The sequence below is a fragment of the Mesoplodon densirostris genome, chromosome 6 (genome assembly GCF_025265405.1).
Source record: "Mesoplodon densirostris isolate mMesDen1 chromosome 6, mMesDen1 primary haplotype, whole genome shotgun sequence".
NCBI lineage: Eukaryota > Metazoa > Chordata > Mammalia > Artiodactyla > Ziphiidae > Mesoplodon > Mesoplodon densirostris.
In genome coordinates this window covers 4,017,172-4,035,592 of record NC_082666.1, presented here as the reverse complement: position 1 = coordinate 4,035,592, position 18,421 = coordinate 4,017,172, and the positions used below count along the sequence as shown (strand labels likewise).

At 46.1% G+C, this 18,421-nt stretch overlaps 1 protein-coding gene across 1 annotated transcript in view; it reads right to left on the bottom strand.

The window, feature by feature from the left end:
* Positions 1-18,421, bottom strand: part of AK8 (adenylate kinase 8) — a 130,134-nt gene that overhangs the window by 38,447 nt on the left and 73,266 nt on the right. Inside the window, exon 11 of the mRNA XM_060102694.1 lies at positions 13,207-13,348. Coding sequence (XP_059958677.1) covers positions 13,207-13,348 — 142 coding nt within the window. The remainder of the gene's footprint in view (positions 1-13,206; positions 13,349-18,421) is intronic.

Genomic DNA, 18,421 nt, shown 5'->3' with positions numbered 1-18,421 from the left:
GATATGTATTCCAGCCCATGTCTGGTAAACTCTCAGATGGTGGCAGCAAGGCAGGGTCAGCCGGTTCTATTAGCTCAATTAATAAGGAGTAAGATAAGGCTAACATCCCACTCATCGGGCGGCTCGGCACGGGGCTGGAGTAATGGAGTTATTAACCTCAGTCAGCCACTGAATTTTGCTGCTGATTCCAGCTCCATTTCCTAGTTCAGGCCTCCATTAATGGGCTGTTTATTATCCCTAATCCACGTAAGGATCAGCTGCAGAAATATGAGAGCTTCCTGGAAGGACCAAGTGATAATAAAAAAGAGAGAGAGAGAAAGAGAGAGAGGAGAGGCGAGAAATCCTCTCGCGCATTTTAATTGTTCTTTGGTCCAACTGCTGTTCTCTTAAGAGACGATAACATCCTTTTCACTTTGGAACACATCAGAAACGGTGAAGCCATTCTCTGAGGGTTTCGCCGTGTTGTCCTCCAAAACACAGTGTCATATGCAACTACAAAATAACAAGCTTTTAAATTAAATGAGAGCACTCTGGCATATTACCTATATGCCAGTTCAGTTTTTACTTTCATAACATACCATGATTTTCCATTGTTTAAATTTAACATAGCTGAACCCAAGAAATCAGACCAGCATTCAGCAGAATAATTTATCAACATTGTTAAATGCTCTGATCACAATTTTCCAGTTTGCCTGGATCCACGGGCCCCTTCCAGACAAAAGGGTGATTTTTGTCTTTGTCTATTTCAGGGCCACTCTCTCATCCCACATGCCGTCTGGTGAATAAGGAGCTACCTTCCCCAATTCCAACCGACGGGAGTCTTTAAAATGTCTTCTGTAGGTAAGAAAAGCAAGCAGATTGTGACTAGAGGGAAAATATTTTGAGTAGAAATGAGTTATTTGTACCAGCCCACAGTGAGTAGATACAGCAATTACCCTCTGACGGTCGTCCTTCAGAGTATAACAGTATTTGCCATTTTAGCCTCTTTTTCTGGACGCACAGGCTCAGTGGCCATGGCTCATGGGCCCAGCCACTCCGCGGCATGTGGGATTTTTCCGGACCGGGGCACGAACCCGTGTCCCCTGCATCGACAGGCGGACTCTCAACCGCTGCGCCACCAGGGAAGCCCCATTTTAGCCTCTTTTTGTGTAATAGGAATTCAAAAGCACATGGATAACGATCATAATAAATGTTTTCATGCTTCTTAAAGTGTAGGCAAATCAGTAGCTCACCTATTTAGGGCATGGAGTGTGTAATTTATTTTGTGAGGACAGGAGAGAAAACTATATCCTACACTTTGAATGAGAGTCTGTCCTCCCAGAAAGAGCTGTGGGAGGGATATTCAGAGCCAGCTCATAGAGCCCCCTGCATCCACGGCACTTGCCAATTATAAATCACACGCACACATATTCCACTCACTCTCCAGAGCACTGGTGCTGTCAGGTTAAAAGGGTAGAGGTTATTGCTCCATTTGACAGACAGGAAAACTGAGGTTAATTGTAGTTTTTTTTTCAAGCCAGCAAGCCAGGGGGCAGGGATAGACGCTCATCGCATTGCAGAGAGGGCACGATGGAGCCGTTCAGAGCAAAGAGCTGGGGTCCCGGTTGGTCTCCTCCACGTGGCCTGGGGCGAGGGACACGGCTCCTCTGAGCCCACATGCCTTTTACTGAACCAACCTACTTTATGGGGCTATTGAATGGATTAAAGGAGATGCAAAGCAGGCACACAACTGGCACTCAGTAGACACCAGATATCACTATCATCATTCTTGCTGTCAGGGTGATGATGAGGGTCCAAGGTGAGGGGGCAGGACCGGGAGGGGGAGAAGTGTCCTCAGGGACGAACAAGGCAGGACCGCTGCAGAGCACAGTCAGAAACTGGATGCGAAGATGCAGAGGGGAGAGGAGGAGAGCGGGACCCAGCAGCAGCAGCCTGGTCTGAACACTCTGGACCGCCTCCGACCACTAAGCGGAGGCTTGTGTCGAGGGTCTGGCCCAGGAAATACGAAAGCTTTCAGACCCACGTGTCTGAGGGGCCAGGCTTGCACCGCGCAGGCTCCGCTTGGGTGTGGGAGTCCCAGCTCCTCCAGGCTGGGAGTTCATGGCAGCCAGCCTGGGTCCCTTGGGCAGCTCTGCTCTCCGGTTCCCTGGGGGAAAGGACTATGCTTTTAGCAAAAGCCAACAAGACACCCAGCACCAACTGGGATCCAAGTGCAATGAGAGGAGACCTGTCACTGCTTTCCCGGGGACAACCGAACCCCTCTGGGCTCCCACAGTTATGTGGGACACACAACTGTCTAGTTTAAGAAATAATAATACATAGGGGCTTCCCTGGTGGCACAGTGGTTGAGAGTCCGCCTGCCGATGCAGGGGACACGGGTTCGTGCCCCGGTCCGGGAGGATCCCACATGCCGCGGAGCGGCTGGGCCCGTGAGCCATGGCCGCTGAGCGTGCGTGTCCGGAGCCTGTGCTCTGCAACGGGAGAGGCCACAACAGTGAGAGGCCCACGTACCACAGAAAAAAAAAAAAAAGAAAGAAAGAATAATAAATAAAAAATTGAAACCCACCACACTCGAAAAGGAACCTATACAGCAGTTGCCAGTTTGCACAAAACAGCCTGGGACACAACAAGCTAATCGAAAATACCTTCCTTGGGTGATTTCTTCATAGTCCCCAAATTTAGTCCAATGGAGTACAGAAAGAGAGAAATACTAAAGAAAACAGCAATAGTAAAATCTCTGCTACCATTCTGCTGAATTCTATTGCCACTGACTCAGCGAGGGTCCCCTCTTTTACCCTCTTTGCAGGGATTTCTGAGAGACGCAGCAGCAGCTCTGACCTGGGACCTTGCAGTTGGACGTGACCCGGACCTTGCCTGCTGGGCCTGCAGCGGTACAGCCCGGGTCGGGGGAAGAGGTTCAAGGCACAGCCTGCCCCACCCCGTCCTCACAGCATCAAGGTGAGGGAGGAGGCAAAGGAAAAAAAAAAAAAAAACCAGTCTGTCTGATACACTGCAAACTTCCCAACATCAATCAGAATCCTATACTCCCTCTCCATAGTAAACATTAATTTTAAAAGGAAATACCATGCTACAAACTTGCAGCATGAAATGAATTATTTTACAGCCAAGCGGAGGGCAGATTTCTGGATGGAGCCTTGGATACTTCTCTCTTTGTTTCTTTCTTCTTTCTTCTTCTATTTTTTTCTTTTTACTATTATTATTACATTTTAACAAACTTTATAGCCCATTTTATTTGTTCTCAAATAACTTTTTCTCCTTCTTTGTGACACATCAATTACTTGGTTTGTTTCCCTCACTGTGGGATGTTGGAACCAGGAGTTTGATATTGCTCTGCAGAATATAATTTAGTATTATGTGCCATAGGTTTATGAGATAGAAGTGAAACAAAACATGGCATTTGAACACTATCCATTTATTAGCTCTAAGAAGAGACTCATATTTGACAAGGAGACAATAACTTTGTTCCCTGATAAGCCAGAGGGGTCTATTTCTGTGTCCAATACACAGAGTAGTTTACCCTTCCCCAATAACTCTATTTACTAGTATGAATATATTTTAATAGTAAAATTGATAGATATGTAAATTTATTTTAATCTAATTTCATTGAATCCTCCTAAAAACAAAAAGAGCCTTTGTAGACTGTTTTCATATCTGAATTATAGATTTCTGTTTCGTATTCCCAGATTGATTTCTAGGCTATAATTCTGTCAAGATTTCCTCCTGGTGTCAAAAACAGCAGCACCACAGCTAGAGTGCTTTATAATTGGCATCACAACCGAACCAGAATTACAGCCCTGATACTCATCCCAGAGCTAGGTGGGTTCATTTTAGAATGTTTCTCTCTTCCTTAGCCTATATCTGGACTTGAAGGTTCATGGCTAAAATTACTTTCTGAATTAATCATAAAAAATGCTTAATTTCAAGCTAAGGTGGAGGAAACGGATTAGTCAGAGATGAGAAAGAGGAGGGAAAATACACCCTCAGTGATGGGAGAAAAATACAGAAGGATGATTAAACAGTGGCATATGATTAAATCTACGTTGTAAACAAATATCTTTTTTATTTCTCTGCTTGTCCTCTGCCTTAGGGTCAAATAAATTAAACTGGCATTATTTACTAAGTCTTTAGAAACTGCTTTTTACTTCCTGGTGAATGGAGAAGTATTTCCTTGCAAGCCTGCCCTAAATCAAAGAGGTTCTTGAATAATCTTCCCCGCGATGCTTTTAATAAACACCGTGCCCTCCCCCTGTTGGTCATGCAGTCCTGGCATGGTGCACAGGGTCGGTAAATAAAACAGGCGTTCTTCCCCTCGGGGTTCAGAAAAATGAGCACTAGATTCTCTCCCTATGTCTTGTCAATGACCCGCCCCCAGCCTTCTTTTAAGTGACTGTTTTTACATTTTCCCTGATGCCTTTCATCTTCAGGTAGATGAGTTTACTCAGAAGCTAATTATTGACACCAAAGTCTGTTCCATCCTCAGCAAACGGAGGGTGGAAACTTCGCCTCATAGCACTGTGGTCCCCTGGAAATTCCCGGTCAACATAGGTGGAAAGACAGGATGCTCAGGCTGCCTGCTGGGTCCCTGCTGCCCTAGAACTAAACAGACCTTTCAGTCTTCTAGGAGGAAGCTCTCCAGACCCAACTCCAAGGATATAATTAAGAGAGAATTGAGGAGAATCCAACCGTGAGGAACAGAAGAATGCCCCCCACCAAGAGGTCCACCTCCTAACCCCCAGAATCTGTGAATATGTTACTTTACATGGAAAACGGGATCTGCACATGAGATTACATTAAGGACGTTGATAGGTAAGATCATCTGGGTGGACCCAATCCAATCACATGAGTCCTTAAAATCTGAGAACTGCTCCCAGCTCTGGTCAGAGGGAGATGTGGCCACAGAAGAAGACCAAGTGTTGCAACATTGCTGTCTTTGAACACAGAGGAAGCGGGCAATGATCCAAGGACTGGGGGCAATCTCTAGAAGCTGAAAAGGTGAGGAAATGTACTCTTCCTAGAGCCTCCAGAAAGGAACGCAGCCTGTCTGACATATTGATGTTAGCCTTACAGAATTGTAAGACAATAAATGTGTACTGTTTAAGCCACTCAGTTTGTGGTAATTTATTACAACAGAGAAAACTAATTTTCTGTCTATTTTCTAAAACCAACTCATGCTATTCTTAGAGAAACCACAGAACTATTCAAAGACAAATGATTTGCAAAATTTACCCACCTTGGGACTCAGGTATAGACATTGCCAAATAAGGGTCCTAAAAGTTAAAAGAGAGAGAGAGAGAGAGGGAGAGAGAGAGAGAGACATAGACAATGAATACCCTTTGGAAGAAGAAGTATTCTAGGAAACAGCAGAACATTTTAGATAAAACCTTATCAATGTGCTCAAAATAATTTAGACAGAACAGACACTGTAATACAAGAAATCAAAGAAAAGAGGATGAGATAAAATTTAGAAGGAGATGAAAGAAAACTGACAACATTAAGGGAAAAAACTAAGGGAAATGTAAAAGCATTATAGAAATGAAAAATAAATTAGAAGCAACAAGAAATAAATATGATAAAAAATAAAGCTATCATGAAGGACAGATGTGAAAAATAATACAGAAAAGAAAAGGAAAAGATAAAAGCTACTAGAAAGAAATTGTAATTATGGAAACAGATAATAAATATCCAGCATGCACATAATTGGTCTTCCTGAAAAGAACACCAAGTGAATGAACCAGAAAAATATTAATATATGTACTAGAAGAAAATTCTCCGGAAATAATGGAAATGGAAAGGATTCATAATATTCCAGAGAAAAGTAATAAAGAGAACCAAGACTGAGGCATGGCCTAGTGAATGTAGATGAACTGAGAGAGAGAGAGCATCCAGACATAAGAAGTACATTACCTATAATGGAAAAAAATCTCACTGGCCTCAGACATTACTGCAACCCTACAGGTGTCAGAGCACAGTACAGAAATGGTACAGGATGCTGAGGGGTAAGAAATGTGATGGGAGAATTTTTTACCTTGCTAGATGCTGTTTACAGATAAAGCTAACAGAAAGACATTCTCAAATGTGCAAGAATTTAGGAAGTTTAGCATGTCTGTACCCTTGCTAAAAATGACTCAAAGACATAATTCATTCAAATGAACAATGAATCAAAACTGATAAACGGAGAGGCTGAATCATGTAAACGGCTGGTGTTGAAATCTGAATCCAGTTGAAGAGAGAATGAAAACTTCACAAGTACAGTAATACAGCTAAAAACAGAATGTAATTGTTATATTTCTAGAAAGAAAAGCTTAGTGATCTTAAAAATAATAATCTGTGGGGCCTCCCTGGTGGCGCAGTGGTTAAGAGTCCGCCTGCCGATGCAGGGGATACGGGTTCGTGCCCCGGTCTGGGAGGATCCCATATGCCGCGGAGCGGCTGGGCCCGTGAGCCATGGCCGCTGGGCCTGCGCATCCGGAGCCTGTGCTCCGCAACGGGAGAGGCCACAACAGTGAGAGGCCCGCATACCGCAAAAAGAAAAAATAATAATAATAATAATAATAATCTGTGTATAATAGACTGAGGCCAAAAAATTTCAGAATGTGTCTGTCCCTCCCCACCCCCAGCCCCAGCCTGCCAGAAATGGAGAGTGGATGGGGGAGGGGAATGAGGAGGTGGTACCTATGGGAGCATTCTTTCTTTCATCTTTCATTGACAGAGTCAAAATATTCTGTTTCATTTCAGAACTGACAAATTGAGAAATACAAGTTTAATCAAACCATCTTCACAAGAGTAGTAGAACTAGAAACAGATTATCTTCGAAACCAACTTGGGGGGAGAGGAGAGAAGCCAACAATAGCAATAATAAAACAAAAAGAAGGGGCTTCCCTGGTGGTGCGGTGGTTAAGAATCCGCCTGCCAATGCATGGGACATGGGTTCAAGCCCTGGTCCGGGAAGATCCCACATGCCGCGGAGTGACTAAGCCCATGCGCCACAACGACTGAGCCCGTGAGCCACAACGACTGAAGCCCGCATGCCTGGAGCCCGTGCTCTGCAGCAAGGGAAGCCACCGCAATGAGAAGCCCGCGCACCACAACGAAGAGTAGCCCCCGCTCACCACAACTAGAGAAAGCCTGCGCTCAGCAACGAAGACCCAACGCAGCCAAAAACAAAAATAAATAAATAAATTTATTTAAAAAAAAAAAAGAAAACACAGACCATTAAAAAAAGATGGAAAACAAAGGAAACCATGATGAAGCATAAAATAAAGTGATGAAAATAAAAAAGAAGTGGGATAAATTCAACTGTTCAAAGGAAAAGACAAGCAGGTTGAATAAATGTTAAACCCAATTTCATTCTGCCCTACGTGACAACTTAAAATAAAGGAAGCAAAGTAATTGAAGGTAAGAGACATGCAAATGCAACAAAGCAATGGAGGGTTGAGTTCCAGGTAAAAATGGCGCGTTGAAACACGCATCACATTCTGTTTCCTCCCCAAACCCGACAGAAGATTGACAGGAAAGGGATTCTGAAAACCTACAGCAACGACAGGGAGAACAGTGGAAGGGAAGGCAACTAAACACGTGTTTTTGAGGCTGGAAGGCAGCTGGACCTCTGACAACAAGCAGCAGAGACGTCAGCAAGCCAAATCCCAAGTCAGCAGCAGGAAAAGCTGAGAACAAACCAGTCCTCACCAGCAAATCCTCAAAAGGCTCAGGCAGAGGTACTGAAACGGAGCAGGGCCCTATGGTCCTTTCCTCCCATGTCCTCCACCTGCCTTTTGTCTGTGGAGAAACTTTAGCCAACGAATAAGTTTAATCAGAGAAGTGAGAAAATGCAGAGGCAAAGAAAACAGTCAAACAAATAATCATAGTTTAGTCATTAAGCAAAGTTAAGGACGTTTAGTTCCTCCTCAAGGGCTATGGATAATATTCTGAGCCGTATCCTGTGAACTGTCTTGTAGATACTGAAACCCCCCAGGTGGAAGAAGTTAACTACATGATGACCAGGCTGTAGCCATGACATAAGCTGCCGCAATTCTGAGAACTGGCCTCAAGGAAATGGGAACAAACCAACACTGGAACTGAAGACTAACTGTACCTAAAGCAATCAAGATGATGCTGATCAGACCACCGCAGGACCAATTTCAAGGTGAGTGTCAGAGCTGACTGTGCTGTTTCTACATGTAGCGCCCTCCCTCCATCTATAAAAGCTCTTGTCCCCTGACTGTCAGTAGAGGGGAGTCAGCCTTTGGACAGGAGTCCCCCACCTCCCCCCTGGGTTGCCAGCATTGGAAATAAAGCAAACTTTCCTTTCCACCAAATTTGCCTCTTTATTGGCTTTTGAACAGCGAGCAGCACCGGTAACAGTCCACTCGGAAACTGGATGGCTAAAATAAGGACGATTGGTTAAACTTGCTTAAGAAGAGATTAAGCCCCAGATCGCCTCCTCACTCCACCCAGCGGAGTGAATCCTCCTCCTCCACTTCGGTAGAAATGGGAGGTTTATTCTCTAGAGAGGATATAATACAGGCTCCTTGGACTTGAAGAATGCTGAGCACAGTTGAGAGTCTGAGTCTGTACCAAAATTAGGGGAATTTTAGGTTAAAAATATATATGCCTATGGTGTGCAGTGTGTGAGACCTCTGCCCACCTTCTCCCAGTCCCCACTGTCCTGCTTCTCCCTCGGACCCCAGACCTTCACCCTCCAGCAGGAGGTTGGGTGAGTCCTCTCTGAGGAATCTGACATTTCCAGAGGAAAAGACTTAAAGATGTTGAGTTGGTGGGAGGTGCACAAAAGGCCCAAATTGTTCATCCTACACTGAAGACAAATTCTATGAGCTCCATCTATGCCCTCAGAGCTCCCAAATAGTTTTTTAGTTTCCCGTTCTTAGATGTGAGCAAACAACCAAGGGTAATGCAACATCTTTCTACTGAGAAAGAATGAGACCAAGACAAACAAAATTTAGTAGGAAAAGACTATGCAGGAGGGGAAAAAAACCTCTCCTCATTACCTCCTGCAAAAACAAGCTTCCATTAACATCTTCAAGAGATTTTTAAAAATCCATGAGGGCTTCCCTGGTGGCGCAGTGGTTGAGAGTCCGCCTGCTGATGCAGGGGACATGGGTTCGTGCCCCGGTCCGGGAAGATCCCACATGCCGTGGAGCGGCGGGGCTCGTGAGCCATGGCTGCTGAGCCTGCACGTCCGGAGCCTGTGCTCCGCGGTGGGAGAGGCCACAACAGTGAGAGGCCCGCGTACCGAAAAAAAAAAAAAAAAAAAAAAAAAATCCATGAAATAAGATCAAGAAACTATAAAAGTAATATTCAGATGACAGAAAAAAGACCTCTTGAATGTTATAAAAGTAAAAACTGCAGCAGAAGTTAGAAATTCAGTAAAAGGGTTGAAAGAGAAAGTTGAGGAAACCTCCTAGAAAGTAGAGCAAAACAAAACAAAGGCAAACCACACACATACACAAACACAAAAACAACAAAAGATATAGGACACAAGAGAGAAAAGTTTTTTTTTTTTAATTTACAAGGCCAGTCCAGGAGATCTAACGCCCAAATAGCGGGTTCCAGGGAGAACAGGAAAAAAAAAAAAGAGAAAGAGAAAAATCAACAAAATAATTCAAGAGAATTTCCCAGAACTGAAGGACATAGGTTTTCACATTAATTTTTGGCCCGATGGAGTAAATGAGACCCAGACCAAAGAAATAAATGAAATTTCAGTGTGAACTTCTTCAGTCTGGAGCACATGTGATGAGGGTGTAACAGCCTACTGTCGTCAAACCATCTTTTTAACTTGAGAAGCAACTGGAAGGTATGCTACACTAAAACAAGAGAGCATGTGAGAAAGAGGAAGATGTGTGATTCAGGAAACAGGGACTCCAACTCAGAAGACAGGCCAAGGGAATCCCTCTAATCACAGTGCAGAAAAGTCCTGGAACAGCCCTGCAGTAAGCCTACAGAAAAAGCAATCCAAACAAGAAAGGAACGGGAGTAAATAAGAAAAACCTGGGACTCACAGTTTACATAATATGATGGACTTTGTGGACTATTGTTCTGAGGAGCTATTATAAGCTGCAGAAATAAGTAGCAAATAGATACAAAGAAAACTAGGCAAGTGAAGAGACAAGGTGATTATTAACATCAGGAAAAACAAAATGAGAAGAGAAAGGCAAAACCGACAAAAAAGACATAAAAGACCTTCCAGCTGAGTTAGCTCTCCGAAAGCAGGTTTTCTGGAAATTACACTCACAACTTTGTGCTTATATCTCATTGGCCAGAACTTAGTCCTGTGGTTCTACAGAGCTGTAAAGGAGGCTGGAAAATGGGCTCTTTCATTTCAGACACCAACATGCTCTAATGAAAACTGATGTTTTGTTACTGAGGAGGAAAGGGAAGATTCATGTTGGAGGAGACAAGTAACGGTCCTGTCACAGACGGTCGCTTTCATCAAGATGCCACTGCACAATGAACACACAGCTGACAAAAACCTTTATGAACTAAATAACATGGCACCAAAACATATAAAGCAAAAACTACAGGAAACACAAAATCAAATCATTAATAAGCTACCTCTCCCCCAAAGGGCCAGCTCCAAGGAAGAGTTAATGTTGAAGTTTTAAAAACTATTCCAGATACAGAGGAAGAATGAAATCCTATGAAATGATCACATCCTTGATACTATAAGCCTGACAAAGGACAAAAAAAAAAAAAAAAGGAAAAATTCAGACCCATATTACATATGCATATTAATGCAAAAAATCTAAATAAAAATGTAGCCAATACCATCCAACAGTATATTAGTTTCCCATTGCTACTATAACAAACTACCACAAATTTAGTTGATTTAAAAAGTTCAAACTTATTATACTACAGTTCTGTAGGTCAGAAGTCTGGTACAGGCCTAACTGCACTAAGATCAAGGTCGCCCAGGATGACCTCCCTACTTTAAAGCCAACTGATCAGTTACCTTAATTACACCTGCAAAGTTCCTTTTGCCATGTAATATAACATTCACTGGCCTGACATGGCAGGGAGGGGGACTGCTCAGTTTTGATGGGGAATCAAAACTGCACCTGCCACAAGCAATATATCGAAAGAAAAACACACCAAGACCAAGTGACAGTCATTCTAGGAATGAAAGGCTGACTTATTATTAAAAAACCTGCTAACATAATTCATTATATTCATACATCAAAAAGGGAAAAAAAAACACATTTGTCTTAGAAGATGCTAAAAAGGCCTTTGAATAATATTCAGCATCAACTCCAGATATTTTAAATTCTAAGAGCTATACTTCTTTAACTTGATAAAAAAACTGTATATACCTCAAATGACAGTAGTGCCTTAGTGGTAGAATGCAGGACAGTCCTTCAGGTCAGGAAAAAAAAAACCGCATGTCCATCATGACTCAGTTCTGGAAGTATTGCCCAATGTAATTAGACCAAAGAGTAAAATGAAAAATATAAATATTGGAAAGGAAGAGGCAAAAGGATATATATTTGTAGATGAAATGATCATCACCCTGAAAAGCCCAAGGGAATCAACTGAAAAACTATCAGAAGCAGTAAGAAAGTTCTAGTAAGGAAGCTGGAGTATAAAGCAAATAAGAAAAATCAGTATCTTTCTTATACTCCTGAGAAATCCAGTTAGAAAATAAAATGGGTGAAAATACCCTCTTATCACAACACCAACAAGAAGAACAACAGGTAATATAATACCTAGAAATGCACTTAAAATGAAAAGCATGGGCCCAATAAAGTGTCGGTGGTTTCACGAAGGGGCAAAGAGAGGACAGGGCCACAGACTGAAACAGACCAACTGATAAACCTAATGCAATTCTAGTTAAAATGTCAATGGCAGGGACTTCCCTGGTGGTCCAGTGGGTAAGACTTCTTGCTCCCAATGCAGGGGGCCCAGGTGCGATCCCTGCCCGGGGAGCTAGATCCCGTGTGCATGCCGCAACTAAGAGTTTGCATGCCGAAACGAAGATCCCATATGCCGCAACTAAGACCGGGCGCAGCTAAAATAAATAAATAAAATATTTTTAAAAAGTCAATGGCAGTTCACGATCAAATTATCATAGTGCTCATTTGGAATAACAAACATATAAAATAGACAATAAAGAAGAGTAATGAAAGGGCTTTGTCCTGCACTGACTTGAAATACATGATAAAACTAAAGTAGTTAAACAGTGTGTTAGTACTGCAGAAATCGACTTGTGGGAAACAATAAAAAGTTTAGAAGTATAACCAAGCGTACTGAGAGACTGTATTTACGAGCAGACAGCGTATATAAATACCTATCCCCTGCAGCCACCAGCCCAGGACCCAATCACCATCTCTGCAGCAATCAGCCCCAAACAGCCAGGACTTGATCAGTAACTAACAGCTTCCCTAATTTTGCCACCATTTCCAATTTAGAACCAAATTAGAGAAAGCTGAATATGTTCCCCTAACCAAGCACATAGGACACCCTGCTTCCAGCTGGCCACCCCCAGCTTCCCCAGGCCCACAGCCTCCCTCAGGGAAGCCCTGAAGCCTCACCTTTCCCACTAGAAGGCTCTCCCTCCCCTCTGCCTGCCTTTCAGATTGGGCCAACTCCCTTGCTATATATATAGCAAGCTCTGACTAAACAGCCTTTGCTTTTTTCATGTAGGAGGTCTTTGTGTATTTCCACAATATCTCCTGTGGCGGGGTGCCCTCAAGTTCAAGTTAGTGGAAGAAGGACAGAGTATTCAACAATATTCAACATTTGAGGGGAAAAGAAAAGAGATTTGTACTGCATACCCACATCAAAATAAATATCAGATGCATCAAAGAACCAAATGTAAAAAAGCAAGTTGTGAAAACAGTAGAAGAAAACATGGATTGCTTTGCACCCACAATCCTGTAAGGAAAGCAAGACTGGCTGATGCGTATTATCATCCACAGATGAGACGCTGAGGTCCAGCAAGGCGAGCGGCAGAGCCAGGATCTGAACCCAAGCTTGACTCCTACTTCCCAGGGTAAATGGGACGAGTGGGTGGGAATGGGAATGACTAAGAGACACTCCCCTTCCAGAGCGTGGTAAGGCTCCAGCAAACTGCCAGCAGTCAGCCGGCTCCGGACAGACAGTGCCTGGTGGTGGGGACCTTCCTGGGAGGCGGCGTGGCCAGGGCCGAGGCCCCGTCGGAAGCGGACGGCTCACCTGTTGGGCTTGTAGCCCATGCTGTCCATCAAGCATGCCTGGTTCCTGTCTCGCGGGAAGCCGTGCAGCACCCACCCTCTCTCAACGCAGTCCTGCCGGTCCAGGCGCTGCCTCAGCACCTTCATGATGATGTAGTCGGGGACTGCAGAGAAAGGAAGACAGCTGGTCACTCTGCCGCCCTGGCCGCCTCTCCTGACCCAACAGGAAGGTGACAGAGCCTCTGCAACCATGGCTCATGGCCTTCCTAACTTTATTTGACCCTGATGTGAAGAGGTGAAGAAGCCGTTTTAGGTGGACAGGGCTGTGGGCGCCCGTTTCCCAGGACCCTCCGAGGTCCTAGCAATGGGAGGAACATGGCCACCCAAGAAGGGAAAAGCATTGGGTGACCTTGAGCTTGAGCTTGAGCTTTCCCTGACTTTGACAGGATATATGCCCATCAGCAGCCAGGGTAGCTCCCAGCCCTCCAGTGATATGTGGGCATCCCTCCCCGATCCCCCTGCAACGGCAAGCATCCAGTTTTTGCAGCAAAAAGACTTTTCACGGAAGCATACCAATCCCCAGTGGAAGGTTTAGTTTTCCTCCAATGCGATGGCAATGGTGCCCCTGAGGCTCTCTGCTAATTCAGGATACACAAGCAACTCCCTTCCCCCAGTTCTCACCTCCTTGATGTTCAGAATCAAGTCTCTCTCAAGAATCACAGCTTTAGTTATAACCAGAGACTGAAATCAAGTCTCACGGAGAAGATGTTGAGAAGCCTCTTGTTTACATTACTGAAATTGACATTCTCCTGAAATTTATACCTCTCGTCTCAGATTCATTAAAAGGCCTATGTTGCTAATGTACTGCGTTCTAGCAATTTGCACTGCATTTCCTGCACTTTGCATTCATTTTTCCAGAGATACTTGGTAAATATTACCATTGTTTGCTATGAATGTGGGCCCCCCCAACGAGCGGGTTTCCTGGAGCTGCAGTGACAGGGCGGCTCAGCATCTTTTCTGGAGATGCCCGGTTCCCTCCGTGAGTCGGCCAAGTGGCCCTAACGCACATGACTGAAACTTCCCCAAAGGCCCCCAGGCTGACAGCCAGGTGAACGTGGCGGTGAGAGATTCAGAAAAATTACTGCTTTCCTCCACGGCTGTGACATGCCGGGTGACTGCCCTGTTGCCAAAGAACCATAAACCTCATCTAAGTCATTTGCATTTCCCTGATTTTGTTCTTTCTCACATCTTTCAGCCTTTCTTCCCCAGTCCCTAGGAAAGGGCAGGAAAGGGATTTTGCTCTAATGAGAAGATCTGGCTAAAACAGATCAGTGAGAAGTTGATACAGCTAATCCCACCCCTTCCCTGCTTAAACCTGCCATGGCTCCCCAGTGCTCTGAGGATAAGAGCAGTAGCCTTCCCCATGGTCACCAGGGCCCTGCAGGACCCAAGTCCTGCCTCCCCTCCCTGTGAATCTCCCCCAGCTCTTCGCCTCCCCCTGAATGTGCCGGTCCCTCCACCCAGAGCATCCTTCCCTCGTGCCTTGCCTGGGGCCAGGCCCCAGAGGAGTGTCCGCTCCCTGGACGGCCCGTCGCTGGGTTAGCACCTGTGCTTCTTCACCTTCACTTGCCACCCCTGTTAGTAACTCTCTGGCTCATTCTTTGTGTAATGCTGCCTCTCAGGAGGACAAAGGACCATGCCCACCTCGCTTTCCATGATTAACACAGTGCCTGGCAGATAGGAGGGATGGAATAAATAGACAGGAGCCCTCCCTTTTCAAAGCTTCACTGCAACTAAACAAAGATGTTAAAACCAACTCGACCAGGCTTTGGGGAGCTCAGAAGAAGAGAGGAGGGGAAGGAGCTGGGCTGGAGGCACACACGAATGCGGGGGCTGATCTCAGTCCTGCCCTTAGGTGCCAACCGACCTCCACTCGGTCAGGCAGGCTCTCCCAGTCTCAGTTTCCTCAACCGCCGAAAGAGGATGCCGGGACCTCTCACCACAGGATCAACACGACGCACAGCTCCAGGCATGTGGGGGATGGCACTCAGAGATGGGGGCTGGTGCTTTTCAGTTTGGGAGATGTATGTCAGGAAACAATGTTTCATGAATATGCTCATGTTTTCCCCAAGGTCAAGGTCACGGTGTGCTGAGTTGGCTCCTGGGGTAAAGGATGGTTGACTTCAAACAAGCCTGGGCAGTTAAAGATGGAGAGACGTAGGGCTTCCCTGGTGGCGCAGTGGTTGAGAGTCCGCCTGCCGGTGCAGGGAACGCGGGTTCGTGCCCTGGTCCGGGAAGATCCCACATGCCGCGGAGCGGCTGGGCCCGTGAGTCATGGCCGCTGAGCCTGCGCGTCCAGAGCCTGTGCTTCGCAACGGGAGAGGCCACAACAGTGAGAGGCCCACATACCGCAAAAAAAAAAAAAAAAAAAAGATGGAGAGACTTAGGGACCTCTGTCCTGAGTCCTCTGTTCATATTCCTGGAGTCGCAAACCTACTGATCTTCCTGCCTCCACTCCCCAGCGGCTGTTTATATTCAGGGCAGCGGCGGGGAGGGCAGAGGGGCAGCTGTCACAGCTTCGGCTCATCCACCCCGTGCCCCCCTCCCCGCGCACGCAGGGCGCGCCGGCTCCCACCAGCGGCCCCTGTGAGGAGTCAGGGTGCGGGGGGCCAGCACTAAGGCTACTGTGTGAAAAAATAATGGGTCTTTTCTCTGATCCAGAAACCTCATGTTTCCTGTCCAGAGAAATACAGATTAAAGATAATGTGTATGAAGAATCTGCCATAGAGCTTTCCAATCCAGGTCTACCCCTAAATATGTACAGATATTCTCAGTGAAATAGTAACTAATACAAAAGCAAGCCTATCCCAGGGATCTATCCAATGGAGCGTTATGGGGCATCTGTGCTGTGTCCAGGGACAAGGGATTGACATTGCCACACATACAGCAAACAAGAAGCCAAGGGCCCTGCCCTCCTGAATTTTACGTTCTAGCCAGCGAGACAGACAATACGTAGATAAATACCCGTTTCAGAGAGTCATAAATACTATGAAGAAAGCAAACCAAATGATGGGATGCTGCTGGTTTGACTGGGTCCAGGATGGTCTCTGAGGTCACAACCAGCCAAGATCTGGACGGTGAGTCCAGCCTCGTGAAGATCTGGGGAGGATGTTCGGGGTGGCACTGGCAAAGGCCCTGAGGCTGGAATGACCTTGGCACGTGGACGGGATGGAGAAAGGGCCAGTGTGGCTGGAGCAGAGTGATCTCTGGGAAGTGGGGGTGGAGAGGCCCTGCCGGGTCTTCAGGAAGGAAGGGGATCTGGCCACCCCCAGGCCATCCTGGGAATGACCATGCGCTGGCCCTTGGTGCATATTTATTGAATGAACACATGGGGGTTGATCTCAGGATCCTGAGCTAGTACGTCCTGGCACATGCGCTTTGCCATGTTTGCACAAGGACTGCTTATTTTGTGGGATCACAGTGGAGTCCCCAGCTGGCATCCCCAGGTCCCATGGATGTGGCTAGTGAAGAATACTTTACCTCCTGTAAAGTCTGCAAAGAGCTTGGGCTGAGGACCCCTGAGTGCAAACTAGCTGTGAACAGCTCCAGCTTTCTAAATTTCTAAAAGGAAACCAAAAAAAAAAAAAAAATTCCCTGGTGGTCCAGTGGTTAGGACTCGGCGCTTTCACTGCAGTGGCCCAGCTTCAATATCTGGTTGGGGAACTAAGATCTCGCAAGCCGCGCGGCGCAGCCAAAAATAATAATAATAATAATAATAATAATAATAATAATAAATAAAAGGAAAGAAACCATCTTTTGCTGACCCCACAAGCACAGTGCCCTCAAGTCCTTGGGCACCCTGAGCAGCTGAGGGACGCCACAAGCTTCCAGCAACACCCCATTAGAGAGAGGCCGGCTGTGGCAGAAAGAGCTCTCTGCACCCCACTCCCAGTCCCAGTCTCTCCATCAGTAGACGGGGAAGGTGGGTGGGCTGAGCTCTAAGTTGGGGGCTGCAGGAAGATTTGTAAACACTGCTCCTTCTATGAGAGTTCCTTAGAAAAAAACCCAGAAAAAGTCAGCTCTTAGCTCCCCTGGGTTCCTTTCTTCGAGCAAGTGTGAGCGGAGAGCCCAGGGGTCCGGCCGTGGGACCTCCCTGACCCTCAGAGTCCTCCTCTGGGACACCTGCCTCGCTGGCTGTTATGGGGCCTGGAGACAACTCGTGGCAGCTGCCAGATCAGAGCTCTTTTGAAGGGATGGGTCTTCATTGCTGCCCGTGGGCTTTCTTTAGTTGCCGCGAGCGGGGGCTACTCTTCGTTGTGGTGCGTGGGCTTCTCATTGCGGTGGCTTCTCTTGTTGCAGAGCACGGGCTCTAGGTGCGTGGGCTTCAGTAGTTGCCGCACGCAGGCTCAGTAGTTGTGGCGCACCGGCTTAGGTGCTTTGTGGCATGTGGGATCTTCCTGGACGAGGGCTCGAACCCGTGTTCCCTGCATTAGCAGGCAGAATCTTAACCACTGCGCCACCAGGAAGTCCCTGTGTGCGTATAGTTTTAATTCCTCCTAAAAGTTTACCCAGATTCCCATCAGATGGCTACGCTGAAGCCACTGGCAAGAAAATGGGACCCTTAAATTACAAACATGAAGTCCAACATCTGAGCTTGAATCTGGCTTTAGGAGAAACGGGCTTGCCCTTGGGAGAGGGGGTCACTGGGTAACTAGTTTGCTGACCAGTGATACCCCAGGCCCATTAAGGCCTCAGTTGTTTGGTGGTGAGAATGGCATTGGGCCAATAATTTGTTTTTTTCAATAGTCAGTGCTGTTTGGAAACCAAGCTGCACTCCAGGAGGGATGTCTGAGCCACTGAGCTTCTAGGGGCAACAGCGGGCTGCTCGTGCAGCTCGGAGCCTTGGCGATTCAGAGAGGGAAAGACCTGGTAGGTCATCCCTTTGACCACCCCCCTCATTTCAAAGTTGAGAAACCAAGTCCCAAAAAGATTGTGCCTTAAGTGACGCACCCAAGCCAGTTTCTCAGCCTGGAAGAAATCTGACTCAAGGTCAAGAAATCTGACCAGATAGAAACACAAAGAGACTTTCTGGTTTGGGGTGGGGCTTTTTTCCCCTATTAAGTTGGCAAAGATTTCTAGAGGGAACTCCCCAACTGGCATCAAAAGTTAAAATGTACATGCCTTTTGGCCCAGCAATCACGTTCCTAAGAATTTACACCTAAGATACAACAGCGCAT